The 22,630-nt window shown below is 46.7% G+C and overlaps 1 protein-coding gene across 4 annotated transcripts in view; it reads left to right on the top strand.

The window, feature by feature from the left end:
* Positions 1 to 1,958: 1,958 nt before the first annotated feature.
* Positions 1,959 to 22,630, top strand: part of MAN1C1 (mannosidase alpha class 1C member 1) — a 152,465-nt gene continuing 131,793 nt past the window's right edge. For 2 of the 4 annotated variants that reach the window (XM_088022558.1, XM_088022556.1), the window contains exon 1: positions 1,960 to 2,784. In XM_088022558.1, the coding sequence (XP_087878684.1) occupies positions 2,245 to 2,784 (540 nt within the window). In that variant the 5' untranslated portion in view covers positions 1,960 to 2,244. Of the gene's footprint in view, positions 2,785 to 22,630 lie in introns of all 4 variants that reach the window. The other 2 variants (XM_088022557.1, XM_028113582.2) reach the window with 2 other exon arrangements.

Genomic DNA, 22,630 nt, shown 5'->3' with positions numbered 1-22,630 from the left:
CCCACACCGCACAATGTTGCTTTGCCCTGGGTTGAGTTTAACAGGAAGGGAAGGCACAGAGAGACTTAAGTCCAAGGAGGAAGGTGTGAGGGAGGGCCTTGGGGTGGAGACACACACGGGTCTGGGAATATACGCCTGGCAGTGTGTCCATGTGCATGTTTTTGGACCTGTCTATTGTGCGTCAGTGGGTATGTGTGCACACATGTCAATGTTTGTACTGATATGTATAGATGTCTATGTATGCTCCGGCATAATCACGTGGTGTCCGTCCATACCTAAATTAAGTGTATGTGTGCAGGTACTCCCTCACATGCAATCCCTGAGCGCATGGGTATCTATGCATAGGAGCACACATGTGCACATAAACACACACAGGCATGAAGGTACGCATGTCACATTATGTGTGTGGTCTGTACACACGACCAGGGTTTTCTCTTTCCTGCCCTCCCCTCGCATCTCTCCCTTCCCGACCTGGGGGCCCTAGTCGGGTTTGGGGCTGCGGCAGAGCAGTGGTCGGTGGGGGCCCAGTGGAAACACTGCCTTAGCCTGGTCCAGCCGCGGCCGCAGCCCTCCGGCTTGGCTCCAGCCACCTTTTCCTTGGAGCCTGCCCCAGCAGCACCACCACGGCTCCTGCAGAAGCTCTGGGGACCCCTGGGCAGGCCCCCAGCTCCCTGCCAATCCTGGACTGGCACGGAGGGGTGACAACGGCTCCCGAACAATGGCCAGAGCCCTTCAGACTGTCCGCGTCTCCTGCCCCCACCCGGAGGCCAACAACCCGAGCGGCGCGGGCGGGGGCGGCCAGGGGGCCTCGCTGTCGCTCCCAGGCCAGCGAACGCCGGCCACTAACCAATGGGCTACTGCAGCCCAACGGGGATCCCTCCGAGGCGGCCAATGACCTCGCTCCGCTCTCCACCCCGCCCTCGCCAACTCCGCGCAGCTGGACCGTTGGTGCTGGATGGCGGGGGCGGGGGGGGGAGTGTGCGCGGCGCTGGCCACTTGAGGGAGGGGGCGTGGCTTGGAGTCCCGTCGCCTCTCCCCACCCGCGCTTACGCCCCGCGCTCCCTACCCACGGATGCGAGGCCATCGGCCTGGCTGCGACGCCGCGGGGGTGGACCGCGGGGCGCGCGCAGTGGGCGTGGCCCGAGGGCGTGGCCCGAAGGGAGGCGGGGCCGCGGGCGCTGTCTCAGTGAAAGCGGAGCTGCGGCGGCGGCGGAGGCGTCCGGGCGGGTGTGCGCGCGTGTGGAGCGCAGGCTCGGCAGCGGCGGCGGCGGCGGCGGCGGCGGCGGCTCAGCCTGCGGCGGCAGCGGCCCGTCTGGAGCGGCCGCTGCGAGGACGCCAGCTGCAGCGGGAGAGGTGCAGCCGGGGCTGAGCGCTCCGCGGAGCCGGCGGGGGACGGGAACAGGTGATCCCAGCGTGTTGCTGAGCCCTATCGAGTTGGCGGGGCGGGAGTCCGCACTCCCGGGCGCAGCTGCGGCCGCCCCGCCGCGGCTGGTCGCGGACGGCGCCCGGCTCCGGACTGCGGCTCGGGCATCCCTCCGCTCCCGGGGGCCCAGGAAGCCTCCTGCCCAGCGGGCTCAGAAGTGCCTAGTGCCGCTGCCCGGCGTCCGCTCCGCGGCGGAGCAAAGTTGTGGACGTGTCCCGATAGCCGAGCCGGGCGCTGTCGCGACCCGGCCGGGTCGGCGCGTTCTCGCAGCGGCGCTGACACGCCGGCCCCGCCACCGCCTCGCCCCCTGAGCCGGCCCCCTCTGGAAACTGCTTCTGAGGCTGAAACTTTGAGCCGAGGGGCTGCGGGCGGCTCGGCGCGGGGACGAGGCCTGCCGGCGCCCCTCCGCGCGGACGGCCTGGAAGCCGCGGACGGCATGTGACGGCCCCGGCGGCGGCCGCAGCGCGGGAAGGCGCGGGCCCCGCGGGCTCCGGCCGCTGCGAGGAGGGGCTGCGCGGCGGCCGGAGAGAAGGCTGTGGCGCGCGGCCGACCCTTGCGGGCCCGGGCCCCGAGCCGTGCCGCCCGGCGCGCCCGGGCCCCGCCGAGGTCGTTGCGTCCCCGCCTCAGCGCGGGGACACTCGCCCCAAACTCCCTGAACTTCAGGGGCAGCCCCCGAAGCGGCAAAACTCTCACGGACCCCCACCCCGGCGGCGCCCCTCGACGACCTCCCCGCGCCGAGCCCCTTGCTGGCCAGGGCCTGCACTGAGAGGGCCTGGGGGCGAGGCCGGAGCTGACCGGCCTCAGCTCCGTGCCAGGCCACGATGCTCGTGAGGAAAGTGCCCGTCTTCGTCCCGGCCTCTCCGTGGGGGCTGCGGCTGCCGCAGAAGTTCCTCTTCCTTCTCTTCCTCTCGGGCCTCGTCACCCTGTGCTTCGGGGCCCTCTTCCTGCTGCCCAACTCCTCTCGGCTCAAGCGCCTCTTCCTGGCCCACCGGACCCAGCAGCCCGGCCTGGAGGTAGTGGCCGAAGTCGCTGGCCACCCCCTGGCCCGCGAGCAGGAGTCGCCTCCCAACCCGGTCCCCGCTGTGCCAGCCCCCGGGGAGGGCGACGCCAGCAGCCAAGCCAGTACCCGCCGCCGGAAAGTGTGGCTGCGGCGCACCCACCCCACCGGGACACGGGAAATGGCCACGGTGGCCCGGAGCAGCGGCAGCACGGCCCTCAGACCCCAGGAGGGGGGCATCCCGTTTAGCTTTGACTTCAACGCGTTCCGGAGCCGCCTCCGCCACCCGGTCCTGGGGACCAGGGCAGATGAGAGTAAGGAGCCCCAGAGCCTAGTTCGAGCCCAGCGGGAGAAAATCAAGGAGGTAAGGACTCTCCTCTCCCGGAAAAGGAAAAGACTCTCTGTGCTTCCGTCTGTTTCCCCTGGCCCCAGTCACTTCTGGTCCCTGGACTACTGCTCTAGGTCCTCCCTGCACACTGCACCCTCCTCTCAAACTTTCCACCTTCTCCTCAGTGAGCACTTTCCCCACTGCTGGGTTCAGTTAATCGTCCCCACCTCTGACAGATGGGAGCTGAACCCACTGGATCGACTCTCCCCTACCCCGACTCTGGTCTTTTCAGTCAAGTCCCCAACCCAGGTGGGTTGCACTTTGTCCCTTTGTGGAGTTGCTAGTTAGGTTCATTAATGGACACCCTCTCTGCTTGCATGGGGCCAAGGGCCACACTCTTTCTCACCGTGTGTTCTTGAGTCCTGACTTCCCCCAAACCTAGGATCTGCTACCTGCAAATCCAGGATATGGGGGTGGGGGGTGGTATTTAGTGTTCTGCAAGTATTTTGTAATCTAGCCAGCAACCTACAAACCAGAGGGTGTTGTGTATTCTTGCTATTTCTATTGAGCTTTGAAACAATTGTGCATAATCGCGTCTGATGCAGGAAGGAGTGATCAACAGGGCAGTTGGTAATGTTACAGAAGCTCCGAGGTTATTGGCTTAATGAAGCAGGTCTTGGACTTGCTCCCTGCAGGGACTGTACCAGGGAGGGGTTTAGAAGGATCACTTGGAGTGTCAATCTTGGTCCTAGTTTAAGAAACCAAAAACAAACACAGCCTCACCATGGCTTGAAGACTGTTGCCAAGCTGCCTCTGGTCACCAAATATTCTGCTCTACCACTGTCAGAGCTGCCTCCCTGAGGTTTTTGCCCAGCAATGCAGAGGGGGCTGCAGTGACACCCCTGGGCCACGAGGGGGCTCTGGGCAAGCTGTGGGCCAGGGTCTCCTTCCTAGAAATGAGAGGATGCATCCCCCACTCCCTGTGGACCCAGAAGGAAAGGGCTGTTTCTGCCTGGACTTCTTGGTTTGCTGCAAAGGAGTCAGCAGGTCTGACTTCCAAGGGGAGCCAACAGCAATGGTCAGGACCTGCCCTGCCGGATCTACCCGGAGCCAGTAGAGGGCTTAGCTATCCCTCTCTCCTTGTCTGGACTGTCCTCCATCCCAGTGTCCACCTCTGCCCTACTTCTTACCTCCGCTGGTCCCCAGCCCTTCTGCAATAAGCCCTGTTGGGAGACTATCTTAACTCGCAACCACAGGACATTCTGTGACGTCAACATAGGAAGTCACAGAGATAAGTCCTTGTTTTGTGCGTGTGTGCACGAGTGCACTCTCAGTTTCCAAATTCTTGTTGAAATTTCAAAGGCTAATTGAAGGCTGGAACTTGCAGTAGCTAAGGAAGGGACATCATTTCTCCCTTTTTGGTTAAGAACTGTGTTTTTGACTACTTACCTGAACCACCCATAGCTCCTTTGCTCAAAGCTGGCTCTGAGCACGTTAGCCTTTTCTGCCTTTTTATACCTCCCCGGAGGCTAACCACCCCCAGTGAAATTACATATAAACTGCATGCTTGCAGTTTCTCATGGTGTGTCCAGAGCTGCCATCAGATCTTCAAAAGGATCCCCCAAACAATTAAGAATTAACTATTGTCCTTTTCAGAAGAGGTGCTTTCTGCATTTGCATCTGGATCTGTGACCTATTTCTGAAAGCCTGGAGTTGGGAGCCCTGGTAAAAAGAGTGGGCTGGCTAGTGGGGACTTGGTTCTGCCCCTCTGTACAGAGACAGCCTCCCTTGCTGGCTGAGGCTGCAGGCTGCAGCAGCTAGGGGGTGGTAGGAGGTGTGGAGACTCTGCTCTGCAGGTGGGTGTAAAATAATATGGTGGGTGAAGGTCTGTGTTGGTTGCCAGATGTCTGGATCATTCAGTCTGGCATCTCTGAGCCCCCGTGGTAGTAGCTGGACGCTTGTTTGTATATACCTGCAGTTGGTGTTTAGTGAGCCCTCTCTTACTATCTTGGAGACCTTAAACTCCTCAGAATGGAGGAGGCTGAACTATATACACTATTATATTTTGAAGCCTATTGTCTCTTCAGGCTTCTTGAGTTTGGACCCCCTTTCCAAACAACCTGAAAAATGGGAGGCAGAGTTTTTGGTTTAGCTGTCAACACAGAGTCACCTTCCATGGTGTCCTGCCTGATAAGGAATGCATAGGACTATGGCTGGAGGATGTCTTTATTTCCTTCTCATTTAAATTTCTATCTGTGCCCTGCTCAGGGGTAGATCATTTTAGAAAGGTGCCTGTTTTCATAAAAGGGACTGTTGCTTCCTTCTCTGGCTTGTTTATTTCCAGACTTGGATTGATTAGACCCCAGGAGCAGAGGGGGCGCTAGCATCAGATAAAAAGGGCTCTGTTCTTATAAGATGAGGTTTTTAAAGTGAAAGTAAACGTCAAGAGAGACCCAGAGAGGGTGATAAATGAGAGTGAATGAAGACTGGACACCCAGGCTCTAGATCAATGAAGTATATTTATAAACATTCTGGTTTGAGAGATGAACATAGGCATGAGGTCTGTGCTGATAAGATGGGTTGAAGCTGCATGTTCTGGGTGTACACACATCAGGAAACAATCTGTCTATTTTCGCTTTGCAGCCTTAGAACCTTAGAAGAGGCAATGTGGTGGAAGGGGGAAAGCTGGAGACTGTGGGTTCAAGTCCCAGCTCAATTATCAGCTGTCTGACTTTGGGCAAGCCACCTGCTCTCATTCCTGGACCTTATTTTTCCTTCTGTAAAATGGAGTAAGGGAGGGGAGAGTAGGCTGGTCACGTACACTCTTGCTTCCAGACCTGGCCCCAAGCAGGCTGCCAGTCTGGTCAAGGACTCCTTAGCAATTGGGCTTTTCCCAGCTCTGTAGTCAACATGCTAGTTCCATGAAGTCGGAGACAATGTTGTGTTGTTGTTGACAAGGGTGGTGGTATTCACTGTTTTATCCCTGGCACTTAGTCAAGAGTAGATACTCACATAGTGGTTAAGTTAATTATTCCCATTGTCCATATGGAACTTTAGAGATGGGATTGAACAATGACAGATCCTCAGCTTGGGATCATGAGGAGTAAAGGAGTTGGTGAGAATGTAAAATAGCTTGCTAGCAGCCTTCCCTTTCAGATCTGATGATAATATAGGAAATTATTGTCATGATTATTAATTATTGGGGACCTTCACCACTGGTGGATTTCTTAACAGATTCAAGTTCAACAGACTTTTCTTACTCATGACAAGAGCTGGGAGTATATAACTTGTCAGGGTTACATCCCGTGAAAGGACTCAAACTCTCCTGGGTCCTGCTAATGATGGTTGGTTGCCGATCTGGGGAACCTGAGTTCTCCCTTCCAGTGAAGGGGGGCTTTTGTTAAAGGGAATTGGACAGTCTGGGACAGTGAGAATATAGTACTGGAATGAGGCTGCTCCTGGGTTGCAGAACATAGGCTGAATTTCGTCTTCATCCCCTGTGCACCACTGTATGTGGCAGTCCTGCTAAGGATCCAACCTGGGTTCAAGTCCTTGCCACACCATCAACTCTGGCCTCAAAGAAAAATTCCTATCACTGGGCCTATTTTCCCGGTAAAATAAAGGGACTGGCATTTAGGGAGCTCTTCTCTTTCCCTCACTCCCAACTATTTACTTGTTTGTTTATGGATCTCCCAAGCACCTAGAAGATAGGGTCGGACACCTAGTTGGAGCTCAGTTACTTGAATGAGTGCCTACAGTAAAGATCTATAAACTAACGGCTAAGGTTGCTGGTGGCAGAGGCTGGGTCTTCTTTCTGAGGGTACCTGGAATTCTAAGAGTGTCAGAGGAGGGGCCGTAGCAAGGTTGGGGACTTGGCAGCTCTGTGACCCAAGAGGCCTTTTAGAAGTTGCGGTATTTTTCCAAGTGCAAGTCTACCTTGAAGAGAGTGGGGAGGTGGCAGCCATGAATAAAATCTTCTTGTGCCTGGATAGCAGGCATCTGGAGGATGCCCCAGTCGCCCTGGAGTGCCCGAGACTTGGCAGGGAGTGCCCCAGCTCTTGCTTTCTATGCCTGCTGCGTTAAGTCTCCAGGATATTGCTGGTTATGATATGTGACTATGTCTGAATAAGTCATCTTGGCAAATGATCTTTGCTCGCCATTAATGGGTTGGTTTGTTAGTCATGTGTGGTTTCTCTGAATATCTGATTTATCACCTCTAGTGCCATGGACAGGTAGGAAAATTAAAAGGCTTTGTGTTCTTTGTAGCATGTGAATCTGAGCCTGTGAGATGTTCAGGATAATTAATATTAGGAACACTTTAGATTTAAATAGCTTTCCTTTGAAGAGCTCTGTTTAAGTTGCCGATTCATCGAAGATCTTTTTCTCCCCCTGTCCTTCAGTTTCACTCTTGTCCTGCTCTATGATACATTTAATGTAGATAGGAAGACTGGCCTCCAATAACTGGACTGGTCCCTTGGGAGACCCTTACATCCTGAGCCCAGCCGCACTTCATCCTTCCTCCTTGGAAATGAGTACTGTGTGTAAAGCTTAGAATTTTGTTCCCCTGCCCCCCCCCCCCACCCCGCTGGTGTACAACTTAATACCTGCAGGTTGGGTGGATCTCTTCTTTCATTTTGAGTTGTATTGTCATTTTGGGGAATTAGGTGCAGACATTCCAGGAACAATTGCTTTTTGGGCCTCACATCCTTAACTCGGTTGTTAGTGTTAGGTCTAGAAACAGTGACTTTTAAAAGTCAGTGTTTATTGCACACTGTAGTTAGCAGAGGGGTAAGAATTATAGATTCCTCTGCGATTTTCAGAGTGACTGATTTACATCTGAGCTCAAGAAATGCTTTTTCTCTAGCTTTCCCCGAAGACTGATCCATTACTCTACCAAAAATAAATATTGTGATACATATCAGGCATACTTTGCTCAAAGGGACTTACATCTTTTCTCTTACTGAAAAAAATAAATCAGGCTCACAAATTGGAAAGTCCCATTCAGGGAAGCAGTTTGATTATCTCAGTGGGCACCCGGTCTTGTAGATACTGCCTCTGGTCTTCCTGTATCCTAACTTGAGTCTGTGTTAAGGGAGGTGGTGGGAGCTTTAGGAAATTCTCTCCCTGCCTTGCTTTCATTGGCCAGTCGGGAAAGCCTTAGCAAGGGAATGACGGACAGGATTCAGGAGAGTAGTTGCCTCTGGTGAATTCGTGGGTATCTATTACATTACTTTAAAAGAGAGACCAGGGGCACCTGGGTGGCTCAGTTGGTTAAGCATCCGACTCTTGATTTCAGCTCAGGTCATGATCTCAACATGGTGAGATGGAGCCCCGCATCAGGCTCCACACTGGGCGTGGAGCCTGCCTGGGATTCTCTCTCTCCCCCTCTTCCTCTGCCCCTCCCCCCCAAATAAATAAATAAGAAATAAAAATAAAATAAAAGAGGGACCATGCATGGAGCAGGGATGAGTGTCATGAATCAAAGATTATTATTATTATTCCAGTCTGTATACCTGCAGGCCAGAAAGACCAGGCTCATTCAAATAGCAAGCTCTGATTTTTGACTTCCAACTACCCCATGACCAAGTCCTTAAACACAACAGTTTATATGATTTGGGGGAAAGAAACAGTGGGATTTCTTAGTTCTGCATTCTCATAGCAGATGATGACAAGACACCAAATTGGAGACTCATCAAAAGAATTCTGAGTCAAGAGCCTAAGTCCCTCTTCTTTTCCCCCACTCATCTCTAGGGGCTAGTTAATAGCTTAGGCAGCATAGTTTTGGTTATTTTTTAATTTTAATTTTTTTTAAGTAGGCTCCACCCGCAATGTGGGGCTTGAGCTCAGGACCCTGAGATCAGAAGTCACATGCTCCCCTGACTGAGCCAGCCAGGTGCCCCAGTTTTGGTTCTTTTAAATGCAGAGTTGATGTGGCTGTGATCACTGTAAGTCACAGTTACAGATCACTGTAAGTTACACAGTTTTGGCACCTCGACCCCCAAAGAGAACAGAAGCTGTGGAGACCACAGCTATAGGCTGTGGACTCAGCATGTGTGGTGGCCCAGTTGAAGGATTTTCTTCCCTGAAAATGCTGTTTTCTAAGATTTGGGCTGAGAGCTCCCCAAACTTGGCAGGCAGGCAGTCGGAATAGCTCTTTCTCACAGGGAGGTCTGAGTATGTCTCTTAACTCTGCATTTTCATTAATTAAAGGATAAGACCAGGGCAGTTGTCTGTCTCTTTTAGGGCAACACCGTTAGTGGTAACTTTTACAGAAGAAACTTTGGCATATGATTCGTGTTCTCCTCAATCGATGAGCAATAATTTTGCTTTTATCTGGCATGCTCTGGGTATCAACTGCTCCACAGGTGAACATTACAGGCAAATAGTTTTCACTAAATAGCAGCCATTTTCAGTGGCTGAATAATAGGAGATTTCTCTCCCCTCCTTCCACCTCCACCATGATTTGGTGGTTGTCAGAAAATCCACTGTGCGGTACAGCTGTGTTCTGTAGGGTCTGCTGAGTTGTCTAGATAAGTCTGTTGGCCTCTCAATGCCTGTCCCTTGTGTTCTTGTCTTGTTTTTTTACAACAATCCTGCAATGCAGGCACTGTCTCTTTATTTAAGTATAGTTTACATATAGCAAAATATACAGATCTTAAACATACAGTTTGCTGAATTTTAACAAATGCAGAAAACTACGTAAACCACACGTGGAAATATGGAACATTTCTATCCCCTCAGAAAGATCCCTCTGCTCCTTCCCAGGCAATCCCCCATCATCCACCTCCCATCTACTATTTCAGTTTGTCACTAGAGATTCTGATTCTGTTCTGAAACTTCAAATAAATGGGGTAGTACAACATATGCCCTTTTGTGCAAGGCTTCTTTCACCAAGGATGTTTTTGAAATTCATCCATGTGTGTATTCATACTTCATTCCTCTTTATTGTCAAGATACGTTCTGTTGCATGAATATGCTACAGTTTGTTTATCACTTGTTGTGGACTTTTTGGTTGTTTCCAGTGTTTGGCTATTATGAACTAAGCTGCTATGAATATTTTAGATACAAGTCTTTGTATAGACATGTTTCCATTTCTTTTATGTAAATACATAGGAGTAGAATTGCTGGTTAATAGAGCAGACATATGTTTAACTTTATAAGAAAACTGGAAACACTTTCCCCAAGTAGTTAAGGCCATTTTATACTTCCATCAGCAGTGTGTGAGAATTCTGCATTTTTGCCAACACTTGCTATTTTCCACCTTTTCAAGTTTAGCCATTCTATGTGATATGCAGTAATATTTCATTGTTTTAATTTTTGATTCCCTGTTAACTATTGGTATTGAACATCTTTTCATGTGTTTATTTACTGTTTCTGTATCTTCCTTTAAGTGTCCAAATCTTACACCCTTTTTTAATTAAAAAATTGGGCTCTTTATCATCTTATTGAATATAGAAATTCTTTATATATTCTGGATATAAGTCCTTTGTCAGATATACATTTTGTAAATATTTGCTCCCAGTCTGTGGTTTGTCCTTGCATTTTCTTAGTGGTAGGATTCAAAGAGCAGAAGTTTTAAATTTTGATGAGATCAGTGTATCAATATTTTCTTTTATGGTTAGTGCTTTCTGTGTCTACTTAGAAAAAAAATTCTTGCCTTCCCCATGGTTATGAAAATAGTCTCCTATTAATTCCAGAAGCTTGATCATTTTAGTTTTTACATTGAATTCTCCCATCTACTTCAAATGAATTTTTGTATGTGGTATGAGGTAGGAATCCAGAGTCATTATTTTACATTTAGATGTCCAGTTGTTTAGTATTTCTTGTTGAAAAGTCTTTCCTTTTCCCATTGAATTGCTTTGAAGCCATGTTAGATTTATCGACCATATATATACACCATATATATTCTGTTCTGTTTCTGGACTCTTCTTCTACTGATTTATCTTCATGCCAATTCATACTGTCTTGATGCTATCTTTATAATAAGTCCTAAAAGCAGGTCCTCTATCTTTGAGCCGCTTTTGCAAAATTGCTTTGGCTATTATAGGTACTTTGCATTTCTGCATACATTTGAGAACAAGCTTGTCAGTTCCTGTGAAAAATCCTGCTGGGAGTTTGATTGGGTTTGCTTTGAACCTGTAAGTCAAATTGGGGAGGACTGATACCTTAACAGTATTGGGCTTTTTATCCATGAAAGTGGTATCTCTTTGCATTTATTTAGATTTTCTTTTACTTCTCTGAACAATGTTTTGTAGTTTTCAATGTGGAGAACTTGAAGATCTTTTATTAACTGTATTTCTAAGTATTTTATAATTTTTATGCTGTGGTAAATGGTAATCTTTAAATTTTTGTATTTTAAAATAAAAATTTTTATTTTTTAAATTTTTGTTGCCAATACATAGAAATACAAGAGATTTTTGTATATTGACTTTATATCATGTGACCTTATTGAATTCATTTAATTTTTTTTTTTTTGTAGCTTCTTAAGGATCTGTTAGGTATACAATCATGTTGTCTGTGAGTCAAGATACTTTTACTTCTTCCTTTCCAATGTTTATGCCTTTTATTTTTCTGTCTTCCTTGGTTGCACTGGTTAGGACTTCCAGTTCAAGGTTAAATAGAAGTGGTGAGAACTGACATCTTTGCTCTTTTTTTTTAAAGATTTTATTTATTTATTCATGAGAGACAGACAGAGAGAGAGAGAGAGAGAGGCAGAGGGAGAAGCAGGATCCCCTCTGAGCAGGGAGCCCGATGCGGGACCCGATCCCAGGACCCTGGGGTCATGACCTGAGCTGAAGGCAGGTGCTTAACCTGAGCTGAAGGCAGGCGCTTAACCATCTGAGCCACCCAGGCGCCCCTGACATCTTTGTTCTTGATCTCAAGGGAGGAGCATTCAGTCTTCTACATTAAGTATGATGTTAGGTGTAGGTTTTGGTAGATGCCTTTTATCAGGTTGAAGTTCCCTCCCATTCCTAGTTTGCTGAGAGTTTTTATCAGAAATAGGATCAAATTTTGTCAAAGGCTTTTTCTGCATCTGTGGAGATAACCATATTGTTTTTCTGTCTAATTCTGTTAATATGGTGAATCATATTGATTTTAAAAGAATGTTAAACTTGCATTTGATTTTCTAATATTTTGTTAAGAATTTTTGCATCTGTGTTCATGAGGCATATTGGTCTGTAGTTTTCTTATAAGGGCTTTGTCTGGGTTTTGGCACAGCATTATGTTACTTCATAAAATGAACTGGAAAATGTTCTCTTCTATTTTCTGAACAAGCTTGTGGGACGGTAATATTATGTCTTCTTAAATGTTTGGTAGAATTCACCACCAAAGCCATCTAGGCCTAGAGAGAGAGAGAGTGTGTGTGTGTGAGAGAGAAAGAGACGGTGAGAGAGAGAGAGGGAGGGAAGGAGAGAGAGAGGGAGGGAGAGGGAGGGATGGAGGGAGGGAGAGAGAGAGAGGGAGAGGTTTTAAATTATCAGTTCAATTACTTCAACAGATATAGAGCTATTCAGAATTTCTGTCTCGTGTTGGTTTTGTCAATTTTGCTTTCAAGAAATTTGTCAGTTTCATCCAAGTTGTAGAATTTATTGGCATAAAATTGTTCCTAAGATTCTCATTTTCCTTTTAACATTTGTAGGACCTGTAGTGGTGTTCCCTCTTTTATTCCCAATGTTGGTAATCGCTTTCTCTGTTTCATTCTCAAAAATAGTTCAGCTAGGGGCGCCTGGGTGGCTCAGATGGTTAAGCATCTGCCTTCAGCTCAGGTCATGATCCCAGGGTCCTGGGATTGAGTCCCGCATCGGGCTCCTTGCTCGGCAGGGAGTCTGCTTCTCCCTCTCCCTCTGCCTCTCCCCCTGCTTGTGCTCTTTCTGTCTCTCGCAAATGAATAAATAAAATCTTAAAAAAAAAAAGTAGTTTAGCTAGTAGTTTACCAGTTTTACTGATCTTTTTCTGGAACCAACTTTTGATCTTTCTAAAAAAAAATATCCATAGATGGGGTGGCTGGGTGATAGACATTGAGGAGGGTATGTGCTATGGTGAGCACTGTGAATTGTGCAAGACTGTTGAATCACAGATCTGTACCTCTGAAACAAATAATACATTATATGTTAAAAAAAAAAGAAGAAGATAGCAGGAGGGGAAGAATGAAGGAGGGGAAGAATGAAGGGGGGTGAAATCGGAGGGAGAGGTGAACCATGAGAGATGATGGACTCTGAAAAACAACCTGAGGGTTCTAGAGGGGAGGGGGTGGGGGGATGGGTTAGCCTGGTGATGGGTATTAAAGAGGGCACGTTCTGCATGGAGCCCTGGGTGTTATGCTCAAACAATGAGTCATGGAACACTACATCAAAAACTAATGATGTAATGTATGGTGATTAACATAACAATAAAAAATTTAAAGAAAAAATATCCATTAAAGGGGCACCTGGGTGGCTCAGGTCATGATCCTGGGATTGGCCCTGGCATTGGGCTCCCTACTCAGTGGGGAGTCTGCTTCTCCCTCTCCCTCTGCCTGCCCCTCACCCAGCTTGTGCTTTCTCTCTCTCAAATGAATAAATAAAATCTTAAAAAAATATATCCATTAAACATTTTTTAATATTTACATTTGTCTTTATTTTCTTCTTTCTCCTTACTTTGGGCTTAATTCACTGTTTTCTTATAATTTCTTTATCTAGTCTGACAATCTGCTTATGTCCACTTCCCCTCTTGTCGGTCTTCATTCTGTTGTTGTCATATAGTTTGCTTCTACATATATTACAAACCTCATAATACATTAGTAATTTTTTTGCTTCAATTTTCTTAAATAAATTAATAAATCAGAGTCTTTTTATTCACACACATACTTACCATTTATAATGTTCTTTACTCCTTCTTGCATGTCTCAGTTTCTGTCTGGTACCATTTTCCCTTCAGCCTGAAAAACTACTCTTAATATTTCTCGTAGTGTAGGTTTGCTGATAACAAATTCTTGTAGCTTTTGTCTATTTTGCCTTCATTTTAAAAGGATATTTTTGCTGGATATAGAATTTTAAGTTGACTTTTATTTTTCTTTAATGAAAGACTCATTGTCTTATAGCTTTCATTGTTTTTGATGAGAACTTAGAGTATATTCCCCTGCATATAATGTATTTCCCCTCCCTTTGCATGCTACTAAGATGTTATCTTTCATATTCAGCAATTTATGATGTGCCTAGATGTGGATGTCATTGTTATTTTTCTTGGGGTTTATTGAGCTTCTTGTGTCTGTGAGTTGATATTTTTTCATCAGGTTTGGAAAAATTTTGGCTTATATTTCTTCAGTATATTTTTCTGCCCCAATCTATCTCCTTTTCTTTTAGAGCTCCAGTTACGTATGAGTTAAATTGCTGGATATTTTTTTTACAGTCACTGAATTTCTTTATTTTCTTTTCAGGCTTTCTCTCTATGCCTTGATGTAGATAGTTTATATGAACATATCTTCCAGTTCACTGCACTTTTCTGTAGTGTCCAATCGATTGTTAAGCCTACCCAGTGAATTTTTTATTTCAGGTATTTTCTTACATCTAGAATTTCCATCTGGACCTTTTCCATTGTTTTTGTTTCTCTGATATTTCCCATCTCTTCATTTATTGTCTCCACATTTTTCTTTAAGTTCTAAGGCATATTTATAATATTTTTTCAAAAAGTCTTTTTGGCTATTTCCAAATTCTTTCTCGTCATTGGGTCTGTACTTATTGACTGTTTTATCTCCTGGTTCACATTTTTTTTTTAAATACATCTTCATGTGTCTACTCATTTAAAAAAAAATCTGTGCAAAACATTGTGAATCCTACTTTTTTAAGATTCTAGCTTCATCTGCTTTTATGCAGTCTTTCTCCCCTCTTTCTGTAGTTATCAGGCTACCTGTTCTGGCTGCTTTATTTTCTACTTTTCCTATTTTGTGATGTTCTAACCTGTACTTGGCCAGGAAACCATTCAATCTAGCTTCTATAAGTTAGTGTTATATGTAACGTACAAATGAACACTTTGAGTAGGTTTCTAAAGACTCCTGAATCAACTGCGTGAACTTTAATGTACATATTTTAGTGCAGTTTAGATATTTAAAGATTCTTATTTATTTTTGGTGATTGATGTTGGGTACATGAAATATAATTTTGTATTGAATCTATATCTTAAGACAACAGTTCTCAAAGGGCTCCTAATTTTTGGCTGATGTGATCTTAAACTATTTGTGCATTTTTTTGCTCCTCTGTTTTTAGATGTTACAAGAAACATTTGTTAGTATCTTCATGTTCCAGCAGCCTCCATTAGTGTCCCTTTCTTTCCAGGATTTGACCTGTCAAATATTTTCTCTGGGCTCCTTACCTTAAGTCTAATGACTACTTCTTAAACCTTGTTTTGTAAATGCCCACATTAAAAAAAAAAAAAAAAAAAAAAAGAACTGTTCACATAGACCACATTACTGAATTACTGAAAAGAAGAAAGCTAAATACACATGGATGAAGGATTTCCAAAGTGCATTCTGTGAGATCTGATCTCTTATTTCCCCTTATTCAATAAAGTTAATGTGGAGTAAAGATAGTATTTTATAGCAAAGGCTACCCTTAACTTTATTTGTCTCCTTTTGAATGAGTGGGGTGTTGAATAAAAGTTATAAATCACTTATTTAAGATCCGTCTCCCCCATTTTCACTCCTGGAGTGAGCTTTTCAGAGGTTAAACCAAAACTTTGCCAAGTAAATGCTGATCTCCTGGGAAGACATTTCAGCACCATTTTTGTTTTTTCTGTACTTGTGTTCTTGACCTAAATCAGCAAATCTTTCTCCTTTCCAGCTCTCCCAGAAGCCATTCTCCATGTCTGTCACATACCTTACAGAGCTCTGGAGTAGTCTTGGTTTTTAATTATAAGAATCGATGGGGAGGGGCGCCTGGGTAGCTCAGTCGTTAAGCGTCTGCCTTCGGCTCAGGTCATGATCCCGGGGTCCTGGGATGGAGCCCTGTGTAGGGCTCCCTTCTCACCCGGCAGGGAGCCTGCTTCTCCCTCTCCCACTCCCCCTGCTTGTGTTTCCTCTCTCACTGTCTCTGTCAAATAAATAAATAAAATCTTTAAAAAAAAAAAAGAATCAACGAGGAAAGAAGATTTTGGTTTCTTTCAGAGCTGGACCTTTTAGAGAGCAGCCTATAAAATATAACCAATGTTGTTACTTTGGAGTATGAGAAAACCCTTTGTAGAGAAAGTTTCATCTTTAGACAGAAAAATAGCAGCTCAGTCTAGAGACTTCTCTAGCAGTTTCAGATACAGGAGTTCTTGGATGTATAATTATGTAAGGGGCAGAGACTTCACACTGATGTACTTTCAGAGGTAATAGCCTCCTTATAATCATGCTAGGAGGTCTGTCTGGTTATTGATCCTTCAGTAACTAAGAATGGTACCAGAGTAGTGTCTGTCCAGATGGGGCTGAGGGAGACAAACAATATTAGACATTTTCTGTGATTAGGCACTGAATTAGATTAAAGCATAATAAGATTCTCTGTGCTCTGAATAAAGTGCTCTTAAACTCAGCACCAGTGGGAACAGAGTTCCAGGTTTCCAGCCCTGGTATTTGAAGTCATCTTGCATGTTATAAAAAGGGTTTCTGACTCTGGCCTCTGTACCACCCACTGGCATTTAAATCCTGAGGGAGAATCCACAGGGGGTCTGCTTTGGAGGGGAGTGGGGGTTGGGCTGGGATGATGCCCGCTTCCTCCTGGAGAGATGAGATCAAAAACTCCTTCTGGGAGTTTCGCCCATTAAGAGTTTAGCTGATCCCCAGCACAGCCTGTGGCAGACAGGGCATGGACTATAATCCCATTTTATAGCTGAGAGAATAGAGACACTGAAAAGACAGGCCACCACCTCCAGGCCCAGCCAGTTTAAACGCTGATATACAATATAAACCTACTCTCCTGCCACTTTCGTTGACATTTGTTCTATTACATCATCTAAAGCCTTGTGGGTGATAATTTAGAGGAAGAGCTTTCACTTTGGGGTGGAATGAAGTAGAAATTGTCAGTCTTGGTAGGTATCAAAAGAAGTGGTGTAGTGAATCTTTAGAACAGGGATTCTAACCTTAATTACAGTCTGGAACCCCATCGGGGATTTTAGTAAATACCGACACCCGAGTTCCTCTTCCAGAGAGTTTGATTTAATTGGTCTTGGGTGCAGCCTGAGCATTGGGATGTTTAAAAACTTCCAGGGGCTCTAATGTGCAGCCATGCTTTCGAACACATCTATGACAGTTTTGTCTTCATGTAGGCTGTGTCTCCTTTCTGGCTTTATTTCCCTTTTACCCACTTATGGGAGAGGTTGGAAATTTTCTGTATTTATTCAGACTTCGGCCAGGATCAGATAAGGAAAAAATGAGCTGGGGAAAGGACTCAATTAAAACTGACTTTTCCAGTTTATACTGTTAATATGATCAAGAGGAGCCATGAATTTATTAAAACTTTAAGAAAAAACATTGAAAACACCAACTATCTATTGAGCTTCAGTTATACACTGAAGAGGCTATATAAGCTGAAGAAAAGGCAACGATGAATCTCTGGCTTTTGGGAATTTTATGGTGTAATATTGTTATGGGTCTGAATCACTTCCCACCATATATGGATGCATAGAAGGGAGGAAACATTCGTTAGCTGCGTAATATTTGCCTGGCCCACCTAAATCCTTTTTTTGGGAAGCTGGTAGGACATAAACATCTGGGATGAAAATATTTGCTTGTCCAGAAGTAGATTTCCCAAAAGACCGTCGCCCTCCTGCCTATGGCTCCTCTTCCGCTTTCCAGTTAACAGAGCCGCCTTTTCACCTTGCTGTTTGGGCCTTAACATCGAGTAACAGATGCTCAGGAAAAAGAAGATATTGAAGAAGTGGAAAGCTGAACCCAGCCCCCAGCGTTCGGTCTCCCAGCAGCCGGGTCTGCAATTTCGGACCCTCTCTGCCCTGCCAGGTGCTCGATGTGACTTAACCTGAGAATTGCTGTCCTGGGTTATCAGATCGACTCTACCCAGGCCTCCTCTGGTGGAAGCTGCACAAGGTGAGAATAGCTACAAAGCAGTGTGAGTGTCCTCCCCACGGCTCCCTGACAGTCCTCTTGCGAGCTCTGTTTCCACGCAAGAAACCTTGGAATCCTCCACCTGTGCCAGATTGCCCCGTTTCTTCAATCTGTCCCAACTATTTCTAGCAAATTCTTTGGCTGAAGCGGCATCTAAAACAAGTCCCATTTGCCCCAGTCTTATTTCATTCCAGCTTCCAGAAGTGGACGTTCAGCACAGGAGCATTAATGGAGACGCAGACTTCAGAGAAGACATTTCCTTCTGTTGTTAGATCTTCTGTTAAAGCCGTGCTTACTCAGAGGCCTCTGGCTACAGGAAGCGGTGACGGGGATGGAACTTGGCAGATAGCTGTGGCTGTGGCTTTGTGGAGGCCTGTGTGGGGACATGATTGTTTGTATATTGGTTTGCATTTATGTATTGGTCTAATTTTCATCTTCCTGAGGTACCCAGATGCTATGGTGATAGATTGGTTGGAAACGACTCATTTGTCAGGGTTCCGTGGGGGACGTAGGTTTCCTTCTCGTGTGCAGTGGAGTCTAAAATGTTTAATTAGATGCTGAGGCATTTCTGCATGGGTCCATCTCTGCCAGTTCTCCTGGTGAATGCCTTTCCTAGGTTGGAGAGGGACTGGGCATTTCTGGGCCTGACCTACCCTCCCCTCTTGATGCAATTCTCAGTCCTCCCTTTTTATTAGCTGCTGGGTTCCCCCCCCCCCGGTTTTTGTTCTAGAAACTGCCTTTATGTGACTGCTGGAATTTGCAGAGCTGATTCGTGTTGGAAATCTAGTTGTCAAACAGGTCCAACCCAGACTTTATGAAATAATGTAGTTGAACTGATATGCAGTGAGAGGAATATTAACTACCTGCTGCTGATCTGTTTTGTTCAGTGCAACTTTTTCAGAGAACTTACCTTGTTCTTACTGCATGCCAAGCGGTGCCTGGGATGCTGAGGATGCAGAGATGTGGCTCTGCTCTCGGGAGTAGAACATCTAGCCAGGGTGCAGTGGATGTGTACACTGTTATAGCACCATGGAGGTGTCCAAATAAAGGGGTGAACAAAGGACTGGGGAGTCCCATCAATTTGACATCAGCTTAGGGAAAAGGAGAGCATTTCAGGCAAATGTGGAGAATACCAGGAGTAGTGGGCTTATGGGATAGCAGGCTGCTCCGTGTGCTGGACCTGGGGAGGGGTTGGAGGTATGAATGTAGGTGAAATGTGGAATGCCTAGGGTTTCTACCTGGGGTAGATGGGGACATTGGGGAGTGGGGACAGTGAGAAATCCTGGGAGGAGAGAGAAGTTGAATTCTAGGCATGATAAAATGATATGCTTATGAAATTGAGGTGGACACATCCAGTGGGTGGTTGGAAATACGGGTTTGGGACTGGGGGTGGTGGCACAGGAGATGCTGATTTCGAAGTCACAGCGTGGTGTGGCAGGGGTCGAAAGCTGGAGTGCAAAGCCATTCAAGGAAAACTTGGAGAGCACCTGTGTTTAAAGAAGAAACCGAGATTTGGAGAGAAGGTAGAGTCAGGTGGTAGAGGGACCAAGAAAGCCACACCCAGCCTTCCTTTTCCAGCTGGTTCTGCCATACCTGGCTGCCCACTAAGCCCTGGGAGCAGCTCCCAGGCTCAGACAGGCTTGCTGGGCTGTGTCCTCTCCTGAGGGGCCAGCCCTTCATTTCCTCTCCTCCTCACCCCTGCCCAGCTACAGAGGACTGTCTTTACTGGCTACAAACTCTTCGGCTGGCCTTCCTTGCTGGAATCAAGGATTAGTCTGTTTCTCCCCTTTGTTTTCTCACAGTTTATCAGGACTCACCTTCAGACCTCTGTTAAGAAGAGCTGGGTGCTCTGAGTGGACTCTTCTGCTGGCCTGGTGCTGAGTGAGCCCAGCCCTGTAGCTTACTCCTTGTCCTGGAAGAGCAGGCAGAGGCACTCCTCCACCTCCTTTCTGGAAATAGGGTGTGTGCGTCTCTGGCCTGGCCCTGTGCTAAAGATTCTCAGGCCAGCTCATCAGTAGGAGGAGGCCAAGCGTGGAGGGAGAAGGCATAGTTTAATCTTCAACGCAGAGGAAGAAGGTGTAGTTTAATCTTCATTGCTGTCCAGGAAAGGAAGACACTGTGGAGTAGTGAAGATACATTTTGTCTTTTCTCAGTGACCACAAGCAGGCAGTAGCCAAAGAGATACATTCTTCTCAACTTGTGGCCCGAAGCCTCCCCTCCAGAGGAAAGGTTCTCTTGAAACCGAGCCACTGGCCATAGAACGGGGAGGGTCCCTAATGAAACTGCCATCCAAGGAACCTCTGTGTGGCTTTGTCACCCTGGACACCCTTCCAGATTTTCTCATGACGTGTGAGCTGCCGAAGCTGCCCTGCTTTCTGGCCGCAGCCCAGGACTGAAAACAGGCTCCTCAGCCAGACTGTGTCTAGAAGAAATCCGAAAGCTCAAGGGCCAAATCAGCCCCTACCTTGAGGCCACGAGGTAGCCATGACTTTTTCTGTCTCGCCCGAATTGCTCTAAGTTTTCCTGTAGTGGTTTGAGCATCTTGAAATTGGAATATGTAGGTCTGTTCGCCCCCTGGGGTAACAGGTGAGATGTGGCCAGTGCTAGTCCATTCCAGTTTTTCATCGCAGGACTGGAAAGCATGTGGTGTCTTTCTCCCCTGTGTCACTGTATTTTCAGTGACAGTCTCTGTTGGGTTGCTCAGCCTCCTCAGGGAGGTGATGAAAGCTAAAATGAGTTCCTGTTCATCCCTGCTCGTCCTTACAGGGTTTATTGATGTTGGAGCAGCCCCACCAGCTAAGTTGAAAAGCGTCCAACTTCCTGGCTCTGTACCTCCGTGCAGTGCCGGCCCCTATTGGGCCTGGACCTTCTGCCCCAAGCCAGCACCCCCTCTCCAGTCCCGGAGCTCTGGAGACTACAGTCTTGCATTAGCAAGGCTACAGAGCCTACTGCATGGCACCAAGGAATTGCACAGACTATTATATGAGGTGACTTTTTAAAAAATTGTGTGTAAAGTACACATAACATAAAACTTATTATTTTAAGCATGTTAAAGTGTACAATTCAGTAGCATTAAGTACATTCACAATATTATGTGATTATCACCACTGGCTAGTTCCAGAAGTTTTTCATCACTCCAGTGGAAACCCTCTACCCTTTGAGCAGCCATTTCCCACTTCCTTCCTGACCTCAGCCCCTGGAGACCACTAACCCACTTTCTGTTTCTATGGATTTTTCTAGTCTGGATATTTTATGTAAGTGGAATCATGCACCGTGTGGTCTTATGACGTCAAGGTTCATCCATGTGGTAGCACGTGTCAGTTTCGTTTCTTTTATTCATTTCGGAATAATGTTCCCTTGTATGAGTATACCACATTTTGTTTATCCATTCACCTGTCGATGGACATTGAGATAGTTCTACCTTTTGGCTATTATGAATAATGCTTCTATGAACATCTGTGTACATATTTTTGGGTGGACCTCTGTTTTCAGTTCTTTTGGGTACCTACCTAGGAGTAGAATTACTGGGTCACATGACAGTTCTATGTTGAACTTAATGAGGAACTTCCACAGACTTCCATGGTGGCTATACCATCTTACATTCTTACCAGAGGCATGAGGGGCAGTGACTTGGGCAGGGAAGGACCATGTGGTCAGCTTGGGAGGGCTGATCTGGGAGGTGTTTGTGGGCTGAGCCTGGGATGGTGGCAGAGGATGGCCTCACTGCGGGAGGGTGGGGGGGGTGGGGAGGGGAGCCTGGTTTGAGAACCAAGCCCAGCCCACAGATGAGGCTGTTGGGGGAAGGAGTGTATGATGGCGGATGGGAGTATTTCACTGGGTTCCAGCATGGAGGCACCATGTTTTACCCTAAAGCAATGCCCCTTTCCTGAGGCAGAGGCAGCTGGTTGCCCTCTACGTGGGGTTGGGTTTTGAATAAAACATGTGAGGTGAAATCACTTATGGTCAAAAGTATCCTTGAAAATCTCTCATTACCAGGACCTTGGCCCTCGGAAATTCAAAAGCCAAAATTTAGCTTCCTTTGTTTGCTCTTCAGTGGTGGCTTCTCTTTCCTTGGGGCAATGGAGGTCAAGGCGTAGTTTGCTTGAGAAAAGAATAATAGGGAAAATAAAGACATTGGGGGAAGAGGTAGCAGATAGATAGAATCAAATATCTGCAAGTTAAATGTATATATGATGCGACGCTCAGGCCTTGTGGCCTCTGTACTGATTGGCTTAGGACCAAGAGTAGGTGTGGTGGGGCTGGGGAGGACCAGAAAAGCCAATAGCAGCCCCAACTCAGCATAGGCAGGGTTGGGGTGGCCCCTTCAGCATACCCAAACTCCGGGAGCCCAGACTGCATCTTGGCCTACCTGGGCCAAGTCAGTGCCACCTTACAGTGTTATGATTTATCAGTGTTACAGTTTCATTGTGATGCTTCTACATTCACTGCCTCCTAGAAGCATCTGGTAATTGGGAAGCGTATTCCCAGTTTACAGATTGAGGCTTAGAAAAAGAATGGCTTTCAGAGTGGCATGATTAGGAAGAGACAGAGCTAGGACACACACCTGGGACTTCTGGCTATAGATTCAGCATTCTTTTTCTTGTGTTCCACTTCTTGTGGGGAACTATCTGATATTGGTGCTAATCTTTTCCAACGTGCTCTTTGTTAGGACAGATGATAGTCTTGGGGGTCACGTGGTGGTGCTGAGAACCTGGGAAGCGATCAGGGTCATGTCTGTTTCTTACACACGCAGCTTTCATTCTCCCCAGGCTCTGGTCAGACGTGAGCTAGATCTGTTTACTCTGTCTC

The sequence above is a fragment of the Eumetopias jubatus genome, unplaced genomic scaffold (genome assembly GCF_037043125.1).
Source record: "Eumetopias jubatus isolate StellerSeaLion01/CBP00866 unplaced genomic scaffold, mEumJub1_p1.0 scaffold_4, whole genome shotgun sequence".
In the NCBI taxonomy this organism is placed as follows: Eukaryota; Metazoa; Chordata; class Mammalia; order Carnivora; family Otariidae; genus Eumetopias; species Eumetopias jubatus.
This window is presented reverse-complemented; position numbering and strand designations above follow the sequence as displayed.